We start from the raw sequence: 12,171 nt of genomic DNA, 5'->3' as shown, positions 1-12,171 counted from the left end.
TGTTACAGATCATATTCTTGAGAAGAAATTCTCTTGTCACTGTGAATATGGTGCAGACTTAGAAATTGACCTTAGAGACACATTTGTAGGAGGCCTAAACAACAATAAAATTCAGCCCAAGCTCTTGAGCAAAGGCAATAAGCTGATGTCAAGGAGGCCTGCAATGAGGCTATAGTCTTGGAAATGGGAGAAAGAGATAGGCCTGAATTTTCATGCAGACGGAGAAAATGGCAGCAGAGGCCCATTTCCGGAAGTTCCAACCCCGCTCCCAGCTTCTGCTATTTTCACTGTGTGGGGGGCGGGGGGGGAGGATAGGGTGGTGGGGGGAGATCAGGGCATGTTCTAAATTGCATCTGCTACCCTCTGCACTCCAAGGTCATCGAGGCCAACAGGACAGGAAAGCCAGCAGGCTGTCTCAGATGCCACTCCCAGCGATGAGACGGCACCAAGACGTAGCACCCGGAAACGTAAACATAAGGCACCTTAGGCACACCACAGGTTTATCACTGGTGCTTTTGTGTTGGCCCGAGTTGAGATCTTTATGATTTGCTATGAATTGGCACACCCTCATCATTTTGTTTCATTAAGATTCTTGGCCATGCATAGTAAACTCAGACATGTGACCATGGCTGAGGGTGCCTCTTTTCTTCTGCATGTGTATGGTTTTCAAAAACGTTAGGAGTGCTTTGTGGGACATTCAGCTTTATTAACAAGGCCCTTAATTACTGTTCCTAACCTGGGAGATTTGGCACTTAGGTATCGAGTATGGAGCCTACCAGCCCAGGCATGTCCTGGAGGTCCATCTGTGGTGTGCTAGCTGAAGGTTCATTGGATTAAAGCCTCCCGGGTGTCCCTGCCTCCCTGCAGTATGCCCAGGTCAGCATCTTCATCATCCACTGCATCCCCTTTTCCAGCGCAAGATTGTGGAGAGTGCAGCAAGCAACCACTATCAGCGACACACGATCTGGAAGGTACTGGAGTGCGCCCCCTGAGCGGTCCAGGCATCGGAAGTGCATCTTGAGAAGACCGATGGTTCTCTCCACCACAGCCCTTGTGGAGGTTTGGTCCCTATTGTACCTCTGTTCAGCCTCTGTTGAGCCACCTTCTGAGGGGATAGCTCTTGTCACCCAGCAGCCATCCATCAAGCCGGGCTGGAGCATTGAAGAGCCCCAGCACCGGGGAGTGTCTGAGGATGTAGGTGTCGTGGGAGCTGCCTGGGTACCTTGCACAGGCTTGTAAACTCAGCATCCTGTGATCACACACTATCTGCACGCTCATGGAGTGGAAGCCCCTCCTGTGGACGAAGGCACCGGGCTCACCTGCTGGCGCCCTGATCGCCACTTATGTACAGTCTATTGCAGCCTGGACGCAGGGGAAGCCAGCAATGGCCCCGAAGCCTCTGGCTCGCTGTGTCTGGCTTGCCTGGTCCCAACGGAAGTGGATGAAGGTCAATGCACACCTGAACAGAGTGTCTGTAACCTGCTTGACACAAGTGTGGACAGCTGATTGGGAGACACCGCAACGATCACCCACCGAGCCATGGAAGGAGCCAGATGCATAGACGTTGAGGGCAGCTGTGACCTTTAGAGCCACTGGCATGGGGTGTCCACCCACACAGTTAGCGGAGATCTCAGGCCCAATCATCTGACAGATTTAGTTGACTGTCTCCCTTGAGAGATAGAGCCTCATTTGACACTGCACCTCAGACATATTGAGGTAGCTGCTTCGCCACCTGTATACCTGGCAGCAGGATAGTGGCGTCTTCTGCAGCCCCTTCCACCTTGGTCTGCCTCTTGGCCCTGCGCCCCTTGTGCCTGCGCCTGTCCTCCCCCAAAGGTGGCTCCCATGGAGGCTGAATGTGCACTCCTGGTCTCCTCCCCCTTCTAGCCCTCCCTTCCTCCTCAGAGGAGGTGCCTCCAGTGGAGAGTTCAGCTCCCATTCCCAGGCTATGGGAAGGCTTCCAGAAACCTGCAGGCCTAAAAGAGATTCCTCACTGCAGAGTGCTGACCTGAGGGTTAAGAGTCCAGACAAAACAGCTGATATGCGTTTCAAAGTATTGCAGACCAATCGGCAAGTTTCAAAATCTTTGAAAAATCAATACTTGAGAGAGCACACTCATGACCATACTGAGCCCTCTTATCCCACATGTCAATGGGAAAATTCTGCCCATAGAACCCACTGGTAGAGCAAAGTGAATTAGGGTCTTCGATTAAGACAAATCAATAAATGTCACAGTTCCAACATTAAGTGGAATTGGTAGTCAAGGTCAAATTTCAGGTTTGACATAGTCAGAGTCAAACTAATGGAAATGGGAGGAGATACCCACACAGAAAAAGAAAGAAGCCAGATAGGTTAATTGAAAAAAGTTATTTTCATTATTTCTTGTCAAATGATGATATTTTTGTTAAATATATACTGGTGTTAAGGATAAACAAATTTTACGCATAAATTACTCTGGAAATATTGGCCATGTAAGTTTTAGCTGTGATTATAGTAGCAAATGCACAGGTGCAACCCAACCTGTTAAATTTTCAAGTGTTTGTACTGGTTTAATCATACTATATTCTGGAAAGTTTTGTCCATGTGCCATTTTACACCTTGATGAATGGGTTATTTTTTCTAGTGGGGAGAGAGTATAGTGTCAAGCCCACTCTGCTGCCCCCTCTTTTGGGGAGGTGTAAAGTTGTTCAATAATGGCTGCCTACAGTTGAGCATGTGTTAGTCTTACTCAGTGTAATGCACAACAATGGTGAACCCAACACTGTGGATGATTCATGGGACAAAATGCACACAAGCTGTTCATTCTCTATCATTCAGTTGTGTTTACTTTGGGAAATCTGCACTGCCTATATATCGCAACTACTTCATTCTTTGGTGTGGGTGTAATCATACATCACATACTTGGGTGGAACTTAACGCCCTCCCCCATGGCAAGTTTGGTGGTGAGGGACATTTAATCAGGTGGGAGGGTGGTAGGTAGGCACCCCAGCGCCTTCCCACTCCCAGCCCTATTAGATCAGTGGCGGGAAGGCCCGTGCACTTTTAAATGCCCACTTAAGAGCCTCATCCCACCACTGGGGGTATTAATCCAGCAGGGGAATCATCATGTGGATAGCACAACAAGAAAATCTATGCAGGGTTGCTTTCAGGCTCCCGAGGGGGTGCTCTTGTTCAAAGGCACTCAATGCCTGATCAAGGGACCCAGCACCAGGGAGGTGGGGAGCCCACTGAGACACCCCCGCCACCTCTATTAAATTCAACCCTTGGTGGATTGAATAGGAATATATTAGCACTGCATTCAATAATGGGGGAGGAAAGTGTAGCAAACCAGTACATTTTGTCATTTATATATTCATAGTTTTGAAGTCATTTAGGTGTCTGCCATTTCTCAGTGGGAGCATTCTCATCTCTTGGTTAGAAGGCTGTGGGTCCAAGTCCTGCTTTAGAGACAAATCTAGGCTGACAGCCCAGTTCAGTACTGAGGGAGTGCTACACTGTTGGTGATGCCCTCTTTCAGCTGAGACGTTGGCTGGGATTTTCCAGCCCTGACGCGAGCGGGCATTGCCGAGGGTGGGACGGAAAAATTTAGAGTGCCCTTGACTTTAACAGCTCTCCAAATTTTCCCGTCCTGCCCGTGACTATGCCCACTGGTGTCGGGGCCGGAAAATCCCACCCATTAAATCAAGACTCTGTCTGCCCTCTCAGATGAACATACAAGATCCCAGTTAATACTATGAATAAAAACAGGGGAGTTCTCTCTGGTATACTGGTCAATATTTAGCCCTTAACATCACTAATGCAGATTACCTGGTCATTACCTCACTGTTATTTCTGGGGTCTCGCAATGCACAAACTGGCTGCCACTTTTCTCTACATTAAAACAGTGACAACACTTTAAAAGTGCTTAACTATTTCTAAAGTGCTTTGAAATGTTTTGCAGTCATGAAAGGTACTATTAAAATGTGATATAGTCAAATCAGTCATTACAAGGAACCTTCAAACATGTCCCCCAATAAGACATTATCCTGTTAAATAAAGTGGTAGCAGAACATACAGAACCTATTCTGAATGGAAACAAAAAACAAAGTGTAAGTTTCTTTCTCTTTAATCCTTCTGCAAATGCAGGAGGGAAGAGTCGCTCTAGTCACTTTTGTACTATGAATCCATCCAAAAACTAAATCCTTTAGCCAATATTTTCGGCAAGCTCTTACATAGGTTCAAGTTTTCATTAGAAATAAGGGGCAGAGGAAATCGACATGATGTATTTCAATAAATAACCAAGGGGAATTTTCATCCTCCTGCTTATAGTCGCTTCTGATATATTTATAAACTGCCATCGAGTGTGTTGATTTCAGTTGATTCTAGATCACAATTTCAGCTTTGCTCAGTTGATAACAATTTTGCTTCTGATTCAGAGAATTGTGGCCCCAGAACTTGAGCTCACAATCTAGGTTCACATTTTAGTGCAGTACTGAGGGGTTGCTATATTGTCAGAGCTGCTGTCTTTCAGATGACATTTGTCTGTTCAACTAGCTCAGGTAGATAGTAAAGATTCCAATCCGCTATTCAAAAAGTGGGAAGTTCGCCTGCTGTTTCAGCAACAGGCCTGCAATTATGATAAACAGATCAACAGCTCCTCCAAATTATTTGGTTTGCAATATTTATAAATTGGTTGCTATACTTGCCAATATAACAGTTGCTACATTATTTCCCAATCTGAGTAGTTGCCTTTAACTTCTACTCCCTGTTTTCCATATTGCAACCAGCTTGCATATTGCTGCTTTTCCCTTGACTCTATATCAACTACCATCCCTGAATCATGAATCAGCCATGCAGTACCTTATCAAAGACATTGTGGAAATCTAAGTACATTACGGCCAGAATTTTCCCTCGTCGGGCGGACCCTGCGATCGGCTCCGCACCGCGATTTCACGCGGGTGGGCCTCTGCGTGGATCGCGAGGGGCAGGGCTCAATGCTACCTGTGCGGGCGGGGGTGGGGGGGGAGGAGGGAGAGAGGGCCTGGCACGCAACTCGCGCATGCGCGCAAAAGAGAGCTTCAATCTCCCTGAGGCATGGAGCTGCCTTAGGGAGATTGAAGCGCTTTTTAAAAAAACTATTAAAGACAGTAAAATTTTTTTTAAAACATGTTTTTAATTCAAAAATAAAGATTTCAGTTAATGTTTATTTGCTTTAGGAAACCTGATCCCGCTTGTGGATGAGGTTTCCTAAAAAATGTAAAGGCTGCTTGGGATTTTCGCCTGCCCGCCAATGTAAGGTTGGACGGGCAGCATTAATTTGATTTTAATAAGCTTGTTATAGGCCTTAATAGGCCTTTCAATTATCGACCGGCGCGCAGCCAACTCCGGCCGTGCCCGTTGGATGAAATATCGCGCGAGTGCGCGATGACATCGGGACGCACACCTGACATCAATGCGCATCATATTACACTCAGGCCTGCACCTGCACGCCGAACGTAAAATTCTGGCCTATGTTTCTGAATTACCCTTATCTACCCTGGCTGTTTACTTAGGGGAATTCAATAAAATTGGTTAAGCATGGCTTTCCTTTTTGGAATCTGTGCTAACCACCGTTTATTATATTTGCAGTTTCTAGATGTTCTAGAAGATAGTCCTTCTTTTAAAGACTGTATAGACACACATAGCAGATTTAAGGTTAATTAAGCAAATCTGAATATCACTGCATATCTCTCCAATCATGACAGCTGACCCCCACTTCCCATTCCTATATTACAACAGTGACTACATTTCAAAAATACTAGGCTACAAAGCACTTTGAGACATCCAGTGGTCGTGAAAAACTATCAAGTCTTCCTTTCTTCCTTTTCCCTACCCGACCCTCAGGGGCTGCTTTTACAGTCACTACATTCCTGCCCTTCCAAAGCACCATTTAGCATCTCCAACTCTGCTTTCCAAAGCACTTCTCTTTGACTGTGCTTGCTTCCTCCTAACTTCTCCCAATCTCTTTGCTCTTTCTCACCCCCTGGCTTGGTATCTGTTTTTGTCCTCTGTGCTATAAAGTGTCACGGTGACTTCCCGTACCTGAGAAATAGAAGCTGCAATTTGATCACAGGTCTGTTTGTTAACAGTGGGAGCAAAAAAAAAATGGAAATAGCTAAGCAGAACCTCATCAATTTTGAGGAAGTCAATTTTATGAAATTGTGCATCCAATGGGGAGTGCATCTCTGGACACACTTGTCATGGTTTTCCATGCATTTCATTTAATGAAAGGAAGCAATGGGGTGGGAGCCTAAATTTCCAGTAGCCAAAGCACTCCTGGAAATGCAATTTCATAAAATAGCACAGCATTGTTAGGTAACAATTATAAGAAAAGGTGTACTCAAATTAAATCAGAAATAATCTTGATAAACTGCTCACATTTCAGTCATGTGATCACCTCATTTTTTTTTCAGGTAATGCATTGCAGACTACATGTCACCTCACATTTTAAAAGCTGAATATTAACATTAAGCACAAATCCTTCCAAGCCTGCAAGTCAAGGGCCTGCTGGAAATAACACTGAAGCACCACATCAGAACTCCACAGACTGTGTTTGAGGCTATATTTAAAACAGACAATATTGGATCAGCAAATCATTATACAACTTCTTTCTGATTGAGGTAAATGGAAATTAATATCAGGAAATATGTATTAAAATCATAGAACAGTTAAAATTGGGTTAAAACACTATCGCCCAAAGTCGAAATTTCTCAATGTTGTTTTCTTCAAAATCCCTTCCTCGGAGTCTCAACCAAAATATTAATTTGTGTTTTTCTTGAAAATGCTGGCTGATCTACTGTGTACTTCCAGCATTTACTGCTTTAAGCCAAGAGTATGTAGGACATTCAGCAGTTCTTCTATTGCATCAAGAAATATACTTTCACCAGATATAAACATGTGTCTCCAGCATCTTGTGTAGTGCAGAGTGATTTGGGAAGTGGAATGGCCCTTACATTTTGTTCCAAAGTTTCTGGGATGAATTCTCCCTCACTATGGATGCTGGCGTAAGATCCTTGACGTGCAAACTGCTGCTGCCCATCAGGAACACTCCCAGGTGGAGGCGAGCTACGACCGGTATGCAAGGAACCTGTGGCAGGTAGAATAAATGAAAAAGTAAACAAGCTTACTTGCTTTGACGACAAACAAAAAAAAAGAAAAATTGTTCACTTTAAGATTTCCTCAGGGACACACATGCTCCTTACCCAGCTTACATTGCAGGTCTTAATCTGATTTGATGTGCCGCGCACATTCACCAGGATGATAACTGGGGTTAAATTATGAGGAAAGGCTGCATAAACCTAGCTTATAGCCCATTGAGTATAAAAGATTTAGGGGCAGCCTATTTGAGGTGTTTAAGCTGATAGAAGGATTCAATGGGGTTGATAAGAAAATCTATTTTCTCTAGTAAAGAAACCCAGAACAAGGTTGCATAATCTTAAAATCTGGGGCAGACCATTCAGGAGCTATATCAGGGGGCACTTCCTCAAACAACGGTTACTGGAAATTTGACACACACTTCCTCAAAAGACTTTATATGCTGGGGCAAATAAAGCTTTCAAACAGATTTTTGTTAGGTAAGGGTATAAAGGGATTGGAACACAGATGGATGAATGGCGTTGAGGTACAGATGAGCCTTGATCTAAATAAATGGAAGAACAGGCCCAGAGCGGTGGGGGGAGCAGAAAGGCCTATTTTTGTTCTCATGGACTGAAATGCACTTGGCTTCTCTGTGTGAGGGGCTCAGGCTGAAGTTAAGCCTTTAGATGCCACCTATACTATTTAAAATGGTGTATGAAGCGGCCACCAGCACCAACTAGAAACACCAAGATAGCTTCCACCAGACTTCTTGCTGAACTACAACCAGGACCACAGACAGCCATCCTTTCTATTCACAGGTGAACAACCAACCTTGTGGAAGCGAATGGTAAAGTCACATCAATTGCCCTAATGAAAAATGTAACTAGTTATTGTGTGCATGTGCTTGTTCATCACTTTCTGGTGCTATACAATCAGGCCTGTGACATAAAACAGGTTTGCATTATAATGGGTAAAATTAGAATAGATAATAAAAATAACTTTCATTTATATAGCAACTTCAATATAGGAAAACATTTCCAAGGCACTTCACTTAGTCAGAAGGAAAACAGGGTCCTGAAAAAAAGGAGGGCAAGTTAGGAGGGTGACCAACAACTTAATCAAAGATGTGGGTTTTAATATGGGTCTTAACAGAGGAGGGGGAGATGAAGCAGTTAAGGGATTTTAGGACAGAATTCCAGAGAGTGAGATCTAACTAGCTCAAGGTACATCTGCTCATGGTAGGTAAAAAGGAGGAAGGATGCCCAAGAGTTCAAAGAGGTGAGTGGGAAGAGAGAGTAAGGACACAGCAGGAATTAAAGACAAGGTCAACATTTTTGTTTAATTTAAGACATTGGAGGACCTGGAGTCAATGCTGTTCAGTGAGAACTGGAGCAATGGCTAACAAGAGTTAATGTGGGTTAAGGTATGAGCAAAAGTGTTTTGGACAAGTTGATGTCCACCATGAAGTATTTCTTGACACAGGAAGTTATGAGCTACTGCTTCAGGCTGACATTAGAATCATTTAAAAAGCCACAAAACTGTAATAGGCAAAAATAGAATTGGTATTCACATTTTCCTGCACTCAATTTATTAATCCATTTATTTCAAGGTGAGAACATTGCTGGCAGTGGTAGTATTTATTGCCCATCTCTAGTTGCCCTTGCTCTCCTCCTTTAAGCCCTTTCCAAAAACGCACAATAAACCCACCCTCTCTATATTTTCTTCTTTTCGCTGGACATGCACAGCAAATGTTCAGTATTACTTTTCTATGTGCTATAACGCCCAGAATTAATCAGTAATTTTAATGGACTTTTATTTTAAATAAAAATTTTAAAGAAAATAACCCACAGACAGAAACATTTATTCCCTTCCTGTGAGTAGATGTGCCATTTTCTGATATGAAATGTTGATATGAAAATGCTGCTGAAAGTCTTGGGAATCAGAAGAATCAATGTTAGCTTATCAGTAACAAGCTTTCCTGCTAGACTCTAGCCTGATTGCTAAACCACTAAGAGAAATCTAGGAGCATATCACTTACTTCCAGTCCTCCCCACCCATGGTAACTGGGAAGTCCAGTGAGGTGGTACTGCACTATTGGAGGTTCCGGTCTACTGAAGAGACAATAAACAGAAGTGACATTTGCCTTCTCAGGTGCAAGTAAAAGGTCCTATGGCTCTACTTTGAAGAAGGGCAAAGGAGTTCTCCCCAGTGTACTGGCTAACATTTATCATTCAACAAACACCTTAAAAACAGAATTTATCCCATTGCTGTTTTTGGAACTTTGCTGCGTGCAAATTTCCTACACTACAACAGTGACTTCTCTTCAAAAGCATTTTGAGGTTTTAAGATATCCTGAGATTGTGAAAAGGGTTATATAAATGCAAGTTTTTTTTTTGCTTTTCTTTCAAAAAGGAAGCAGGCCATTCTACTACTGAAATAGAGCAGATAATATTCAGAAAGGTTCATTTTAAGTGAATTGCTTTCCTGCTCAAAAATAGCATTAATGAAGTGATATTTTGTTAAGAGTTAAACTGTGCACTCTGTACTCAAAGCCCAGTGGCATTTCCATGTCAAGACTGCTATCAGCCCGACTGATGTGCACAAATCTTTGTGGGAACCAGAAAAGGAAGTCAGACTAAGCTGCCAGTGATGCAGGAAGCACATGATTAACGAAAACGAACTGGAGTCAGTCTTCTGATAACACAAATGAGTCCTTGGCTGCAGTTTCAAATATCAATCTTTGAGGCTAAATCTGTTAATTTAAAATCGACTCTAGCACAAGATAAGCTCCAAACAAAATAATAAATTTCACAGCTCCACCAATGATTTCCGCAGTAAATAGACTAGCCCCAAAATGTATTTGTGCTGGAAGGTTCCAAAATGGGGTTGCCAACCCTCCAGGATAGGCCCAGAATCTCCAGGAATTGAAGATCAATCTGCAGGACACTGTTGTGTGCAACTCTGGAGAAAAATCACCCGACATTAAAAAGGATTGGTTTTTTTTGTCTTTTTTTTGTAAAATTTCCCTTCACCAGATATAAAAATTTTGAAAATGGGGAAAAAAGGCTATTCAGCTGACAATCAAACATCATCCAATTAGGTAATGAATCTTATTTGTTTTCCAATTGGTAGGAAGGCAGGGTGTCACAAGGATGGATGTGTTGGTCGACTAATGGCTGCAGGGGGAGGGGGGGGGGGGCAAGTCATGTGATGAAATCTCCAGGAATACATTAAGTCACAGTTGGTAACCCTATGCCAGAGGAACCACCTGAAACTTTGCCTCTACCCAGGTAAATCAGGTCCAAGCCTACACAAAGTTTTCAGTAGTCTTGATTAGTGCTTCTGACCCCCTCCCTACACAAGGCCACTACTGTAAAAAGTATAGAGCCAAGGCTGAAGACTTGTCATGCTGTGAGTTCCTGCTTCCTCAGCCTTATTGGGTTTCAGCATTATGTTTGGAGGCCAAGTGAGATGAGATGTACCAGCTTCAAAAAAGTGTAAGTGGGCCCCAACAAATGAGAAAGGTGGAGGGTCATGCGGGAGTGATTTGGGCCTCCAGAGTTTGATGAGTGTTTTCTCAAATTATGTTTCCATCTCCCCACCCACAGGACTTCCAAATTATGACAAGGTTTCTGCAGTTTTTGCCAGGTGGGAAGTTGTGGGGGTTGAGGGGGTGGGGGGGGGTTTGTTTTCGTGAACCCACACGCTGCCAAAGCCCCACTCCTACAGGGTGTCCATTATGAACTCCTACAAACTTCAATAGGGTCAATGCTGGAGTTCTGCAGTTAATAAAATTCTTCCCCTAGAAATTTTCAGGGCCACTGTAAATTATGGAAATGAGCAATCTAGGCAGAAGGCCTAGGATTCAAAGCTTTCACAATGCTAGGTTAGCTGATCTCAGTCTCTCTCTGGGCCACTAGGAGAAAATAAAAACATAAAAAGCCATTTTTCTTGTTCTTGGTTTCCATCAAGTGACTCTTGCTAGACAATATGGATGTATGCAAACATTAGTTGGGCATAGAGTGAACTCCAGTGTAATGCCTTCCCTAGCCAAACAGCCTACCAACACTCACTCGATGGACTCAGCCAAGTGTTTGTTCTTCAAGTCTAAGATACTAGAGTTGCGTCCTAGGAAGCAAATTTCAGGGATCTTCAACAATCGCAACAACTGTAACAATCTGCATTCATCTAGTCCCTTTAATGTCACAAATGCACAAAAGCACTTTACAAATAAGGGGTGGAAATAAATAGGTACATGGTCAGAGACGTCACAGAAACTGTAGAGGTTTATTTTGGGCAGATTTTTGAAAGTGGTGAGAGGTGCGATGAGGAAGTGAGTTCCACAGCGCAGAGACTGAGATGACTAATGGTAGAGGGACATTGAGGGACATTGAGGACAAAAGGTAAGAGTACAGGTTATGAGTTCAACAAGGCTACAGAAATAGTGTGTGACAAGGCTATGAAACTGTTTTTTTATCCTTTCATGGCAGGTGGGCATCACTGGCAAGGCCAGCATTTGTTGCCCATCCCAAATTATCCTTGAGGAGGTGTTGGTGAGTTGCCTTCTTAAACCACTGCAGTCCACCTGGTGTGGGAACTCCCACAGTGCTGTTAGGAAGTGAGTTCCAGGATTTTGATCCAGCGGTGGTGAAGGAATGCTGGTATAGTTACAAGTCAGGATATTGTGTGGCTTGGAGGAGGACTTGCTGGTGGTAGTGTTCCTATACGTCTGCTGTCCTTGTCCTTTTAAGTGGTAGAGATCACAGGTTTGGAAGGTGCTGTCATGGAAGCCTTGGTGTGTTGCTACAGTGCATCTTGTATATAGTTCACACTGCTGGCACTGTGCGTGAGGGTTGGAAGGAATTAAATTTTAAGTAGGTGAATGGGGTGCCAAGCAGTGCTTTATCCTGTATGGTGTCAAGCTTCTCGAGTTTTGTCAAAGCCAAACTCAAAAACAATGATATTCAGGGTCAAAGGACTGGATTTTCATGGAGTCGGGAGACGGTGCCTGTTTCTGGAATTCCCGACCCCATTCCTGGTGTTTCCAATTTTCAGTAGAGCCTTCTAAGAGTACGG

General features: G+C 43.6%; 1 protein-coding gene across 4 annotated transcripts in view; it reads right to left on the bottom strand.

Moving 5' to 3' along the window:
• The window catches only part of map3k22 (mitogen-activated protein kinase kinase kinase 22), a 159,834-nt gene that overhangs the window by 68,729 nt on the left and 78,934 nt on the right, over positions 1–12,171 (bottom strand). For all 4 annotated transcript variants that reach the window (XM_078540920.1, XM_078540922.1, XM_078540921.1 and 1 more), the window contains exon 8: positions 6,972–7,105. In XM_078540920.1, coding sequence (XP_078397046.1) covers positions 6,972–7,105 — 134 coding nt within the window. The remainder of the gene's footprint in view (positions 1–6,971; positions 7,106–12,171) is intronic.

The sequence above is a fragment of the Cetorhinus maximus genome, chromosome 4, assembly GCF_964194155.1.
Source record: "Cetorhinus maximus chromosome 4, sCetMax3.hap1.1, whole genome shotgun sequence".
Classification (NCBI taxonomy): domain Eukaryota; kingdom Metazoa; phylum Chordata; class Chondrichthyes; order Lamniformes; family Cetorhinidae; genus Cetorhinus; species Cetorhinus maximus.
The sequence above is the reverse complement of the archived record's forward strand: the minus strand, read 5'-3'. Positions and strand labels throughout refer to the sequence as shown.